The sequence below is a fragment of the Hyla sarda genome, chromosome 8 (genome assembly GCF_029499605.1).
Source record: "Hyla sarda isolate aHylSar1 chromosome 8, aHylSar1.hap1, whole genome shotgun sequence".
In the NCBI taxonomy this organism is placed as follows: Eukaryota; Metazoa; Chordata; class Amphibia; order Anura; family Hylidae; genus Hyla; species Hyla sarda.
In genome coordinates, this window is record NC_079196.1 from 92,513,274 (window position 1) to 92,526,715 (window position 13,442).

The window sequence follows — 13,442 nt, forward strand, 5'->3', positions numbered from 1 at the left end:
AAATTACCACTAGGGCTACATGTCCCGGACGCAAGTCTCTCAGAGTTCGAACTCATGCTGATCTGGCAGCCGGGATACTGACAAGCACAGAGCAGCTTCCTGCCTCTCAGACAGGCGGGAGAGAGCGATGTGCACGCAGTACGGTGCGCTCCTGACATGGCCGGCCGCTTCCTCCTCTCTGTATGGCATGTGCAGTGCAACACAGAGAGGAGGGGACCAAGCAGCTGCCGGCCGTGCTGTGTGCTCACTCCTCTATGCTCGCTGCCAAAAGGGAGTACAGCATAGAGGAAGAAGGGCGGAAGCGAGCCCAGGCAGGCTTCAGATGATGTTACGCCTGTCGGGCCACGCCCCCTTCCTCCCTTACACAGGGACTGAAGACTGAGCAGCAATACAGGGATAAAATGAAGTACAAAGAGGGGATTTATAAAAAAAAAAAAAAAATAGGATTAGTGTCAGGAAGAGTCAGGGACAGATTGGGGGAGATTAGGGACAGATTAGTTCATGACAGGTACTCTTAAAATTTCTGCCAATCTGACCATTTAAGGAAAAGTGCAGTCAAATAGTAAAAATCACAATATCTTGGAAATAGGGACAAGATAAACAAAATAAAAACATCTTTGGTATCAGGGAACCCTAGACTGCAAAAATCATGGAAAAGTATTTTTGTTTTGGTTTTTATTCTGAGCACAGGTCCTCACTCTCAGCCTTTCTAGATAGTGATTAGCAGGTAGGCACCTGGCACAAATTCCTTTAAAGTGGGTGATCTGAAACAGCAGCAAATAAATCATGCCACATAGTGTCAAGTAACTATACTTAGATATTATGTATGATATTAGGGTATGTAATGGGATTTTCACTATTATTAACCACCTCCTGCTGGCATCCCAGTTCCGGGTGCTGGGTCCCCCATACCTCTCCCCCCTCCCCCTTCTCACCCACAATCTCCTGTACAGTGCTCCGGCTCTCCTCACGCACAGAGTGGGTGTGGGTGTTCGGCAAGTGTCCTCCATTCATCTCAATGGGAAAGACAGAGATACACAAGTACAGCGTGCAGGACCCCGCTCCATGCGTAAGGAGATCTGGGGCCCTGTGCAGGAGATCATGGGGGTCCCAGCGGTCAGACCCCCCCCCTCAGACATAACAATTAGATTTAACCCCCCCCCCCCCTTTTTTCTTTTCTTACCTCCAATGGTGGTCTCTTGAAACTCATCAAACTGACCCTTGACAAACCTCAGGACAAGACTGGATTTTCCTACAGCCATATCTCCAAGCAGCACTAGCTTGAACTGGCAGATTTTTGTCTGGCCCACTCCATTAGCCCTTGTACTTCCCCTACTAGCCATGGTGTCCTCCGTCTCTGGTAGTTTGTCCTCTCCAGTCCGCAGAAGAATTAGGTTTGCTGTTCAGTTACGTGAAATCCAAAGTAACCTTCAGGAAGCGCTCTGCCAGAAAGAAAAGAAACAAGCTGAGTTTTCTAGTTACTTTACAAATTACATCATCCAAGTACGCAAGTACTTCAGAGTGCCCGGCACTTCTCTCCTGACTACTGTGTTTGGTTAACCCCTTTGATTAACAAATAAATCTTAACAGGACAGAATTCCATTCTGTGTTATGCTGTGCAGTGAATTTTATCAGCAATCGAGAGATCACTGTCAAATCCCCCTTATGGTATTAATAAAAAGTAATAAAAAAAAAATAAAAAGTATATATCCTCACCCCTATAAAAATCTTTTTTACATAATACTTGGTATTGCATGTACGTATTTATTGGAACTATGAAATTAATACAAAAGAAAAAAAACGCTGGGCTTGACTGACAGGTCTCTCCTTATTTATGTTTATTCAAAGGTGATTTTATTTTCAATACATTTTTGTTGGGTATTTTCATATGCAGATCTTCACAGACAATATTTCAGAAACCTTGTAAAAAGGACGTGTTACTTATAATAGTATCACATCCTGTTTAGCCGTTCATAGACAGATATACATGGTAAATTACCACAGCTGTCCTTCCGTCTGGCGTTTCCTGAACATAAATGTTACCCATTTAGCTTGTGTATTTACTATAGACCTGCCTGAGGATTCTTCTTACTGGCTTCTAACTGGAAAAGTGGTAAAAAAGGTAGAAAAATAACAACAGAAGTAACCGTAGGACAAAAGTAAAATGTGGAGATTGTAGTACTAGAGATCACTGACACAACATACTGAGCAGAGCTCCACTGTGTAGATTATACTGGCCGATTTCCTGTGCTAGGAATCCCTGGGTGGCACCAAAAGGGTTCGAGTTAGGGATGGACCAATTATCAGTTTGGCCGATATTATTGGCCGATAATCACGATTTTGGACATTATCAGTATCGGCAATTACCTTGCCGATAACGCCCCGCACCCGGCCAGAGACGACCGTCGCCGCCCCATTGCCTCCCCATCCTCTGGCCACATACCGCCGCCGCTGCCCCATTGCCTCCCCCCCCCCCATCCTCAGGGCACATACCGCCGCATACATCCTCTGGCTCCTGCGCTGTTGCTGTGCGCAATTACGAGTGACGTCCCCAAGGCGAGGTCACCGTCAGTGCGCACAGTGACAGCACAGGATGCCGACGGAGCCAGAAGCATCGCGTACCTCAGGGACCGGTAATTATAACACCGGGGATGGGGGGAGGTGATGGGGCGGCGACGGTATGTGGGCAGAGGATGGGGGGGGGGGGCGATGGGGCAACTGTGGTGGTTAGACTCAGGACAAGCAGGGGGAGAGAAGCGGGTGGCGGTCTCTGGCCAGGCAAAAGCCGCTGCAGTTCATTGATTTAAAGCGCCCGTTTTAAATCATTGATCTGCTACGGCTTCTACCCCGCCAGGGGGAGGGGGGGGGGGAATATCGGTATAAGTTATCGGCTATCGGCCTGAAAGTTGACAGATTATCGGTATCGGCCCTAAAAAAAAAAAAATAAGATATCGGTCGATCCCTAGTTTGAGTGACATTAGTTTTGAAAATAAAAAAGACCAGAGCCCACCAATGTGATCTTCTGTCTATGTACTTGGCCAAAGCAGTGGTGTGCAGCATGCCAGAAGGCCTGATGTGACATAGGATGCTTGAAATTGTAGATTCACCGTAGCTGAAGGATTTCAAATGTACCCACTGATCTAAAGTGAAGGTATATATATACATATACACACACACATATACATACACACACATACAATACATTTTTTTAAATCTATTAATGTAGAAACAGCTAGCAAGAAAAAAGTGCTTTGAGCAGTATTAAAGCTTCCATTCTTACAAGAAATCGTCAGAGGCTGACCTCATTTCAGTGTAAGCAGGAAATACCAATGGCTTTCATACTTCTCCACCATAAGGTGATTTTAGTACATACCTGCCAGGCAGTAATGGACAAGCTTAGGAAGGATCTGCGCTTGTCTTGGGGCTAAATGGCTATGCTGGGAGATTACTATAATACTGTGGCTAGCTGTTTGTGAACTGGTTATTTCCTGTTGAAGTTAGTCTCTCAAACTACAAATCCCATAGTTCCTAGTGTGTAAGCGCGAGGTCACTTTTTTTACCTCCGACCCATTTTAACACAAATGAGCTGCATTCCATTCAAAAGACCATTCTAACCAGGGTGTTGCAAAAATACAATTAGTTGCAGAATGATCTCTCTCCCACCCAGCAGTCGCTCCACCCATTGAAGCAGGACAGGCTCCCTGTCATCACCTGACTAGTGATGTCAAGTCTCGGCTGCACTGCAACCTGGGAAAACCAGAGACCTGAGTACTTTTGTATGTTAAAAATAAATATTGGGCCAAAAATCACAGAAGAATTGTGAGACCACCATCTCACACAGGTACAGACACTTTATTATGAACTACACTAACTTTACAGCCCTTGTAGCATAGTCAAATAAAAAGATTTCTAGAATACCCCTTTAAAGTTACTGGTGGACCTCAATGGATAGAGCTGTACACATGTAAAGAATGTACCCGATTGATAACCGTGCTAGAAATGGCGTTCCATAAAAGACTCTGCTTTCATATAAGCAGACAAATTGCTGGGCAAGTTTTTATTTCACGAGCCTTTTACACAAGGATCTATTGAGGATAAAGAGGCTGACATCACAGAAAAAAAGCCATCAGGTTTGTGCTGGGACAACAATTACAGATGGATCCGTTTGCTCATGTATTAGGCCACCGTGTCCTATTCTCCTCACTAAAACATCCCTAATCTGAGGGCACGGCATAGGTCTATGGCCTGCAGAAAACCTCTCTGGTTGTATTATTATTAAATTAAAAATAAATAAAGCGCAACCGGTCATTATGTTTACGTTGCTTGAACTATGGGAAGCATTAAAGACTGGCAGGGATACATGAATGGCTATTGCATTACAAACTAATCATCCCACCTAACATTGTTGTATACCACACATACCCCTTCATGGTAACAGTCATCTCTAAAGGCAACAGCCTCTTTAAGAAGGAATATGCCCCGACTACACTATAAAAATTGTTCAGGAATGGTTTGATAGACAAGACAAAAAATAGTGACTTGGCCTCCAAATGCCCCTGATCTCAGGCCTATTGAGCATCTATGTGATGTGCTGGAAAAAAAATAGTCTGATCTATGAAGGCCGCACCTCACAGCTTACAGGACTTTAAGGATCTTCCAATAACATCCTGGTGCAAGATATCAGAGGAAATAGGGCTGGGTGGTATACCGGTTCATACCGAATACCGAAATTTTTGTGCTGCACGATATGAATTTTAACCCATACCGCAATACCGGTTTGGCCCCTCCCCCTCGGGAATTAAATGAATTATCAGCCCACGCTGCGCTGTCCATACATCGGGAACTAATCATATGTGACCCGTGAGCGCTGTTCTGCCCTCCAATTATTAGCCCAGCACTGCGCTGTCCCCATCGGGGTACTACTCACATATGTCACCCGCAAGCGCTGCCCTCCTTGTCCTCCTGTTTGTTGCAGCCGCCGGCGCTGATACTCTATACCAGTGGTCTTCAACCTCCAGATGTTGCAAAACTACAACTCCCAGCATGCTGGGAGTTGTAGTTTTGCAACATCTGAAGGTCCACAGGTTGAAGACCACCGCTCTATACTGTATCTTTATGCCCAGGCTGCAAAAGGTAAAATAAACTTTAACTCACCTTTCCCGTCGGTCCGGACCAGCTTCCTAGTGAATGGAACGCCGGAAAGCAGTCAGCCTATCACCGGCCGAGGCGGATAGGCTGACTGCTGTCCAACGTTCACGTCCCCAGCATAAGGCCGACGTCGGAGCATGTGTTAGTTTATTTTTGTTTACCTTTTGCAGCCCGGGCATAGGGATACCGCACAGCGCCGGCGGGCGCAAAAACAGGAGGACGAAGAGGCAGGGCTTGCGGGTGACATTTACCCCGATGGGGACAGCGCAGCGCTAATAATTAATTTGGGGGGGGTACCGTTATATACTGTGGAACCGCCATAAGTTACACATATTTGGCCATACCGCCCAGCCCTAAAAGGAAACCTTCTAGGGGCTTGTGGAGACCTTGCATGAATGGCAACAGAGATTTACACTGCCTTCTGCAGGTGGTTTTAATGTTACAGCTGTTTTTTACCTACAAGAATACATTATAAAAAAAACATCAGGACATGAAATATTTTTGTGCAGCTAATGTTTTCATCTCAAAGACCATTTATTACCTAGACTGGATGCAACTGTGGCAAACCCGCTATCTATAGGTAGTATAGATAGCTGCAGACATTAGCATGGCATCCTATGGAGGAGCAAGAGTCATACACGTCACTCTGCTTCCTCATAGCGTTACACTTAGCGCAGTGGAGGAGGAGGAGTGAAGTGTGTGTCACATGCTCCTCCACAGGATGCCATGATGCGGACGGGAGAACAGGGCAGCAGAGCGGGGCATTTTATTTGACAGGAGGATGGCACTGCAACAGGTATCGGATTTGGTATCAGGGACATTAAACGAGTCCCCAATACTATGCAAATGTCTGGTATTGGCCCCCGATACCGATACTAGTATTGGTATCAGGACATCCCTAATATAAACAACGGTATTCTTTCATACAATATAACTTGAAGCAGGTCATATGCAGACTAGTATGGACTAGTAAAATCTACAACATAAACTGCTGTCACATCTGTATGTGAAGCCATGCTGTACAATGCTATCCGCTGTATGCACATGCAGAACAAGGCTCTGTTCACATCTTCATTCAGAACTTGCAGCTCAGTGCATTGTTCTTCTTCAAATTACCAAAATCCCAACAGAATTTCCAAAAGCCCTTTGGGTCCACTGGGATTTCCCAGTATCCTTCAGAAAACAAATCTGACATGGAGGCAATTGTGGCATAAGTATAACCTTTATCGGGCTACTGCGGCTGGCACACTGTTTAGGGGCACTGGTAGCATTTGCTGTATGCAAGTTTTCCTATATAAAAAAAAAAAAAGAAAACACAAGTCCTACTTATTGATTGACAGATAATCCAAAAATAGTTTAACTAGCACCTGCCCTTAGTGGAAAACCAACCCTTAGGGGTTATGTAGATATGAGGGAGATGTTGTACAGATCCATAATAGGTCTCCCAAGGGCCATATTGTACCTCTGGTTTCATACAAAACATGTCATCTCCCTTAAAGATTCTTTAAGTGAAAACAAATGGTGGCACTATGGCAGTATTCTAACCTAAAAATCATTGCTCCTAAGAGAATAAATATAGCACCTCACAGTGGTACTCAGTGTCTATGGGACCATCATTTGAAACTATAGGTTCTCCATGTGCACTGAATATCTATACTGTGACTACGTCCCCAAGACATCCATCAGCAGCACAGTACATACCAGTCATAGCTATGGTATGATGCAGAGAGGCGGCTTCACTGACACATCCATGTGTTAACATCATCCTTTATAAAGCATCAGCTTGTAAAGTGGATATAAGAAGGATTACAGAGGCCAATGCAGATAAGATGCTGTTGAATATCTGGTAACGCAGGCCCACCACTCCTCTCTGGTATTGTTCACATGGGTGTGGGAGATGGGACCCTGATCTATTGGACATAACAGGGAATCTGTCAGCTGCAATTCATAGTTATATATTTAGCTGTTAGGACAAGTCTGAGACATATGATATCTTTTCAATCGGTCTATGCTTTCTTAAAGGGGTAACCCAAGTATGTAAAACGGCCCCGATCCCTTGGATAAACCGATAAATGTCGGGGGCCAGCTGCTGAGACCTCCACGATCTCCAGAACTGTGCCGTCTCTTACCTCGGAGTGCTGGTCTCAAACTGGTCTCAGGAGTAACAGGCCAATCACCGATCACAGGCCACAGCGATTTGCCACATAAGGAGGTATAGTGGCAGAGCGGGCCGTCACTTTAGAGTTCAGTTCACCTTGCAAAGTGAGGACCAGAGCGTGCCGAGGTAAGAGACGGGCTCTGGTAATCACCGGGGGTAGGTGGGGCTGTCAGATCTTGTGGATAAGTGATTTGTTTTACATAACGGGGCAAGCCCTTTAACATAGAAGAATATTTTCTGATGCAAAGTGCCAAAGAGGCGTTTCCATGCCCCTAAAGTGCTGCAGGATGAAACACCTCCTCTCATCCAATCCACACCCTGCTTGATTGCCAGTCAGCTGACAGCTAAGCCCTGTTTTCTAATCTCAAACCTGCACGCAGTTTGGAAATAGGGCTAGTCTTCCAGCTGCCTTTCAATAAATAGGAGTGAGGAGTTGGCACATCCATCAGCACTTCAGGGGCTTGGGAACACCTCTTTGCAACAAAGGATAAAAGCGTTTGTCTATGTTATAGAAGCACATACAGGTATCTGAATGGTATCATGTGTCTCCTTGTCTTAACAGGTATGTAACAGTTTGGAACCTGACCTGCAGCTGACAGACAGGTAAAAGAAAGTGTGTTTTCTTTTATTTTGCAGCCCGGACAGGATAAAATGAAAAAAGTGCGCGCCTCACTACTCCTTTAATAACATATCCTGTGAATAGGAACTAAGTGACCACTTGGAAAAAACCATATGGTATGATGTATTATAAATATCAGAAAAATGTTAGCACTATGTACATTGAAGGGAATAACACCATAATTTGTCTATATGCGTGCATTTTATGAAAATTCCAGCTAATATCCTCAGGCGTCAGCAGAAGTTTTAGGAAGTTGATAAACTAAAATATATTGAGATAAAAGACATTTTTCTGGAATTTTGATGTATTAAGTGTACCTGTCCTAGTGTATAGCTATTTCTCATTCTAACCATTTCAGGGAAAGGACAATAGCTGGGCTACTTGACAGTAGTACACACACACACACGCACACACACACAGAGTCTTCCTTTCCTTTAATTCTGGACAATCACTGGGCAGCACCTACTCCTCTCTGCTATGTCATTACATAGTGCTGTAGATTATGTTCTAGAAAAGCAGGTGGTTGATACACTAGGTTTGTAAAGCGCTATGTGATCAGAAAGGAAAGGAAAAGCAGCAAAAATCACAGGGGAGGTTGCATCACAAAAGCAGCCCGTGTCTAAGCAGTAAACTACCGACAATGATTTGACTAAAAAGCACAAGGAAAATCACAGCAAGAAAGGGGTTACATCATATAAAGCAGTGAACTGCTGATAACAACGACAAGCTGAAGGGAGGGAGAAAAGGAAGATTACACTCGAGGTCCATTCTGTGTGCATAGCAGGAACAAGTATTTACACTGGAGACAGCTGCCCAGAATTCATGGATGGTAAAGGACCCATCATGGACCCTATAAAGGAAGCAGACAGGCTCAGCTTGTAAGCACCCAGTCCAGGCTCTCTGCTGCACATAGAAATATCAAAGCCCACCCCCTGCATTGGTCTCTCCACTGCTAGGAATAGATTTCCCCTTACAAGCAGTGAACAGCAGATTACTGGGACACCTAGTGGCTTTTTTTTTCCTGGTGCAAGGAGTAATTTTTGGTAAATAAAGTGATTTACAAATAAGTTAGGATCAAATAGAAGGAAGTTGTTTGAAACCACATTTAATCCCTTTAAAAGGGGTAGTCCAGGGAAGTTAAAAATAAAAATACCACAATACCTGTTCTGTGTCCCCAGTAGTTATTCATGTGGTTTTTGAAGCTCCTTTGGCCCCTGATGTCTCCTAAATACTTTTCCTTGTTTGCAGCACAGACTTCAACTCCCAGAAGTCAGTGCAGCTCTGTGTAATGGCTGCCAGCCAACTGCTTGCACTATCTGTGTGCATGCTTACACTGCAGCTCACACACACACACACTGTACATGTCTTTTGTTTCAGACTATCCTTCCCCCAGCAAAAAATCATGCTGTGCTCTGAATAGCAGAAGTCAGTTATTAGATTTTCAGCAGAAAAACAGCAGCTGTGCGCTCAGTTATGACTAAGAATCTTCACTGCTTTTCCTTTACAGCTCACAAGCTCTCACACATGGAGGGGATGGGGAGAGGAGGTGTGGCTGTACAGCCAGAGCTCTAGACCAAACAGAAATCAGGTGGTGTTGTCTTGAAGGGAGGGGTCTGCTCTCACACAAAGAGACAAAGTGGATCTAAAAATGTCATTTTCTCTCACTTGCTGCATATAAGTGACAGCTGAAAAAGGGAAACTGTTGTATATTGCTAATGAATGATATTTAAACAAATACATAGGTTGGTGAGAGGGAAAGGATGGGCTATGGGTTTAGTTCCCTGGAGTACCCCTTTAATCTGACTGAAGAACGCTGCCTCTCCCATGGTAAAATGGCTGGTAACAGAAAACAATAGATTTAATTACCTGACACCAGAGTTTCTGAAGACTTCAAAAGTCTCTTTAAAAAAGCGTCCCTATAATTTTGTTCTGACAGGCAATACATGATCAGGCATGAAGTGATGCAGGGAGTGCGCCGGGCTGTACAGTTACTTCTTCCTTCTATATCACATTATACAACAAAGTACAGGATATGATAGGCTTATCCTCTGCCTGCAGACTGATCCTTCTTGGCAATAAACTAATAAAAAAAAAGTCAAAAGTGCCTAAAACTAAGGCTGCTTTCACACTATGAGTATTCAGCCATTATTAAACATCCATTTTCTGTATTGTATAATTAAAAAATGGATGTATAATAACGGATGAAATAACGGGTGCTAACGGCTGAATAATGTCCGTCAAAATAACGGGCATATTCATCTGTTAAAGGAAAACTGTCAGCTTGCTCCCTCCGCACTAACCAGCGGTACTGGCTGGTAGTGTGAGGGACGCTGATCAGTTTGATGCTTACCATGCCCGGATCCTCCCCGCCTTTCGGCCATAATCTTCTATTTTCGGTATATATGCTAATTAGGTGCTAACTTGCACCGGCCGGCCTAACTGGCACTCTAATGTCAGCTTTTTTGGCCGCAGCGCCACCCAGCTCATCAATATTCCTCCCCTCCCTCCGCCTCTCTCGCTCTCTCTCTCTCTTCATTACAGAGCGAGAAGAAGAGGGAGAGGCGGAGGGAGGGGAGGAATATTGATAAGCTGGGTGGCAATAGTGAGGCTACAATAGTGTTTGTACTACTACTACCCCCATCATGGAACAGACTCTGTTCCATGATGGGGGCTGTAGTACAGTGGCTGTGGGATTGATCGCACCGGGTCTCACTTCTGAGACCCGATGCGATCAGAAGTTATCGCATTGGTCCTCTGCGATGTATGGTGTATTTTTACTTTCACTTTTAAATTCCCCGCCAGGAGTCCTGAATGGTCAGCACCGAATAGCCATTCAGGGGTTTTTAAACTACTAATTTGACCCCCAAATGTATGCCCCCCATGCATATTTATAATAATTCATTGGCTTATCCTTATTCCCTCCCACCCAATGTCCTTATTTCCCCTCCCGCTGCCTGCTCCTCATGTTCTTGGAGCAGGGTAGCAGCGGGACATGTCGGGAACCAGCGGCAGCGGCGACGAAAGAATGAAGCCACCATGTCCCACATGTAGGCTTCATTCATTCACCACCGCCACCCGACATGTCCCCACTGCTGCCTTGCTCCTAGAACAATCAACGCACCTCCGGGACATATCTATTCTCTGCTGCTCACCTCCGTCGGCTACAGAAATGAGCAGCAGAGAATAGACATGTCCCGGTGTGCATAAGTATAAGCACACTGGGGCCAATGAATTATTATAAACACACTGGGGGCAATGAATTCTAAATATGCATGGGAGGCATACATTTGGGGGTCAAATTAGTAGTATAAAAACCCCATCTGGAGCCCTGAATGGGTCCTCGGTTCCAGCCATTTAGGGCTCCCGGCAGGGGATTTCAAGAGGAAAGTTTACACAGTAGTATGTACATCACAGGGGAGCACATCATGCCCCCGTTCCCCTGCTTTATAACTGCTGATCGCTTCGGGTCTCAGAAGTGAGACCCAGTGCAATCAATCCCTTATCCCCTGTACTACTACCCCCAACATGGAACAGACTCTGTTCCATGATGGGGATAGTAGTACAAACACAAATGTAGCCTCCCCAGCCGCCAGCAGACTCCCGCAGCAGGAGGAACTACTACCCCAACATGGAAACAAGTCTGGTCCATCTTGGGAGTAGAAGTAGTCCCTCAGCACTGCAGGAGTCTGCAGATCTCTGGAGATGGACTTGTAACCTTGAGATTGTTGATATTTTTCCACAATTCAAGTCCTCAGACAGTTCTCTTCTTTTTCTGTTGTCCATGCTTAGTGTGGCACACACAGACACAAAATGCAAAGACTAAGTGAACTTCTCTCCTTTTTATCTGCTTTCAGGTGGGATTTTTATATTGCCCACACCAGTTACTTGCCCCAGGCGAGTTTAAAGGAGCATCACATGCATGAAACAATCTTATTTTTCCATAATTGTAAAAGGGTGCCAATAATTTTGTCCAGACCATTTTTGGAGTTTGGTGACATTATGTCCAATTTGCTTTTTTTCCTCCTTTTTTGGTTTAGTTCCAATACACACAAAGGGAATAAACATGTGTAGAGCAAAACGTGTTACTGCAATCCTTTTCTGTAAGAAATATATCACTTTCTTGAAAAATTTCAGGGGTGCCAACATTTACGGCCATGACTGTATATTTGGTTATTTGCACACAAGGGATCACCTTTGTCTTTTGTGGTGTTATTTTAAACCACTAAATAAACAGTAAGTTTTAGGCACTTTGACTTTTTTGATGATTTTTTATATCACGTAAGTCAGGACATAAAAGACCAGTAGGAGTCGACTTATGGGAGCATCATCCTTGCTGATCCCTGCAGCTTGTCCTCATACTTGGCCATACATTCAGGGCATTTTTTTTTCTCAGAACAAGAATTAGTTTAGAAAAACACAAAACTGTAGGAGTACTCTGGATTCAGCTTATTCATTGCATAAGCATTACTTTTTCACAGTTTTCAATATCTCTGCTTGCTGTCATCCTATACAACACAATACCAGTAATGGACAGAATCAGAAGGAAAAAGTAAGAGGATTCCCAGTTTGATGCTAATAAATAGAGATGAGCGAAGTTACAGTAAATTCGATTCGTCACAAACTTCTCGGCTCGGCAGTTGCTGACTTATCCTGCATAAATTAGTTCAGCTTTCAGGTGCTCCGGTGGGCTGGAAAAGGTGGATACTAGAGATGAGCGAACTTACAGAAAATTCGATTAGTCACGAACTTCTCGGCTCGGCAGTTGATGACTTATCCTGCATAAATTAGTTCAGCTTTCCGGTGCTCCCGTGGGCTGGAAAAGGTGGATACAGTCCAAGAAGACTCTTTCCTAGGACTGTATCCACCTTTTCCAGCCCACGGGAGCACCTGAAAGCTGAACTAATTTATGCAGGATAAGTCATCAACTGCCGAGCCGAGAAGTTTGTGACGAATCAAATTTACTATAAGTTCGCTCATCTCTAGTGGATACAGTCCTAGGAAAGATTCTCCTTGGACTGTATCCACCTTTTCCAGCCCACGGGAGCACCTGAAAGCTGAACTAATTAATGCAGACTAAAGCCATCAACTGCCGAGCCGAGAAGTTCGTGACGAATCGAATTTACTGTAACTTCGCTCATCTCTACTAATAAACCATAATCCACATGCAAAGGGAAAATTATACAGCTTTCTAAAATAGCTTGCACTTTACTTTCTCACCATGTCATCTGCTTGCTGACAGTGAATGGAAACTTTTTTTCTTCCCCCTTGCATCCAGGGGGCTATGAATCCGGGCGTTCTACAAAAACAAAGCAAGAATGGATTCGGTTCAATGCCAGCAAGAGAATAACTTTGAAAGTGGTGAGCACAAAAGTATATTAGAAAGTTGCAAATCGCTACACGATACAATGAAGATTATTCATGAGAAAAAGTGCTTTATATTTCTTAGTATTAAACATTGATCCCTATGGCCCAGTAACAAGGCGTCTATTGTTATTGTACACTGCTGCCTGTGACAGT

General features: G+C 44.3%; 2 protein-coding genes across 4 annotated transcripts in view; one reads left to right on the plus strand and one right to left on the minus strand.

Annotated features, from left to right (window-relative positions):
- Positions 1-13,442, minus strand: part of LOC130283894 (ras-related protein Rab-5B-like) — a 39,373-nt gene that overhangs the window by 22,474 nt on the left and 3,457 nt on the right. Inside the window, exons 2-3 of one of the 2 annotated variants that reach the window (XM_056533590.1) lie at positions 13,143-13,221; positions 1,184-1,442 (exon numbers count right to left, since the gene is read on the minus strand). In XM_056533590.1, coding sequence (XP_056389565.1) covers positions 1,184-1,343 — 160 coding nt within the window. In that variant the 5' untranslated portion in view covers positions 1,344-1,442; positions 13,143-13,221. The remainder of the gene's footprint in view (positions 1-1,183; positions 1,443-13,142; positions 13,222-13,442) is intronic. The other variant, XM_056533591.1, reaches the window with a different exon arrangement.
- Positions 10,277-13,442, plus strand: part of FTCDNL1 (formiminotransferase cyclodeaminase N-terminal like) — a 107,495-nt gene continuing 104,329 nt past the window's right edge. Inside the window, exon 1 of one of the 2 annotated variants that reach the window (XM_056533587.1) lies at positions 10,277-10,321. The gene's annotated coding sequence lies outside the window, so the exon portion shown is untranslated. Of the gene's footprint in view, positions 10,322-13,199; positions 13,284-13,442 lie in introns of those variants that run through there. The other variant, XM_056533586.1, reaches the window with a different exon arrangement.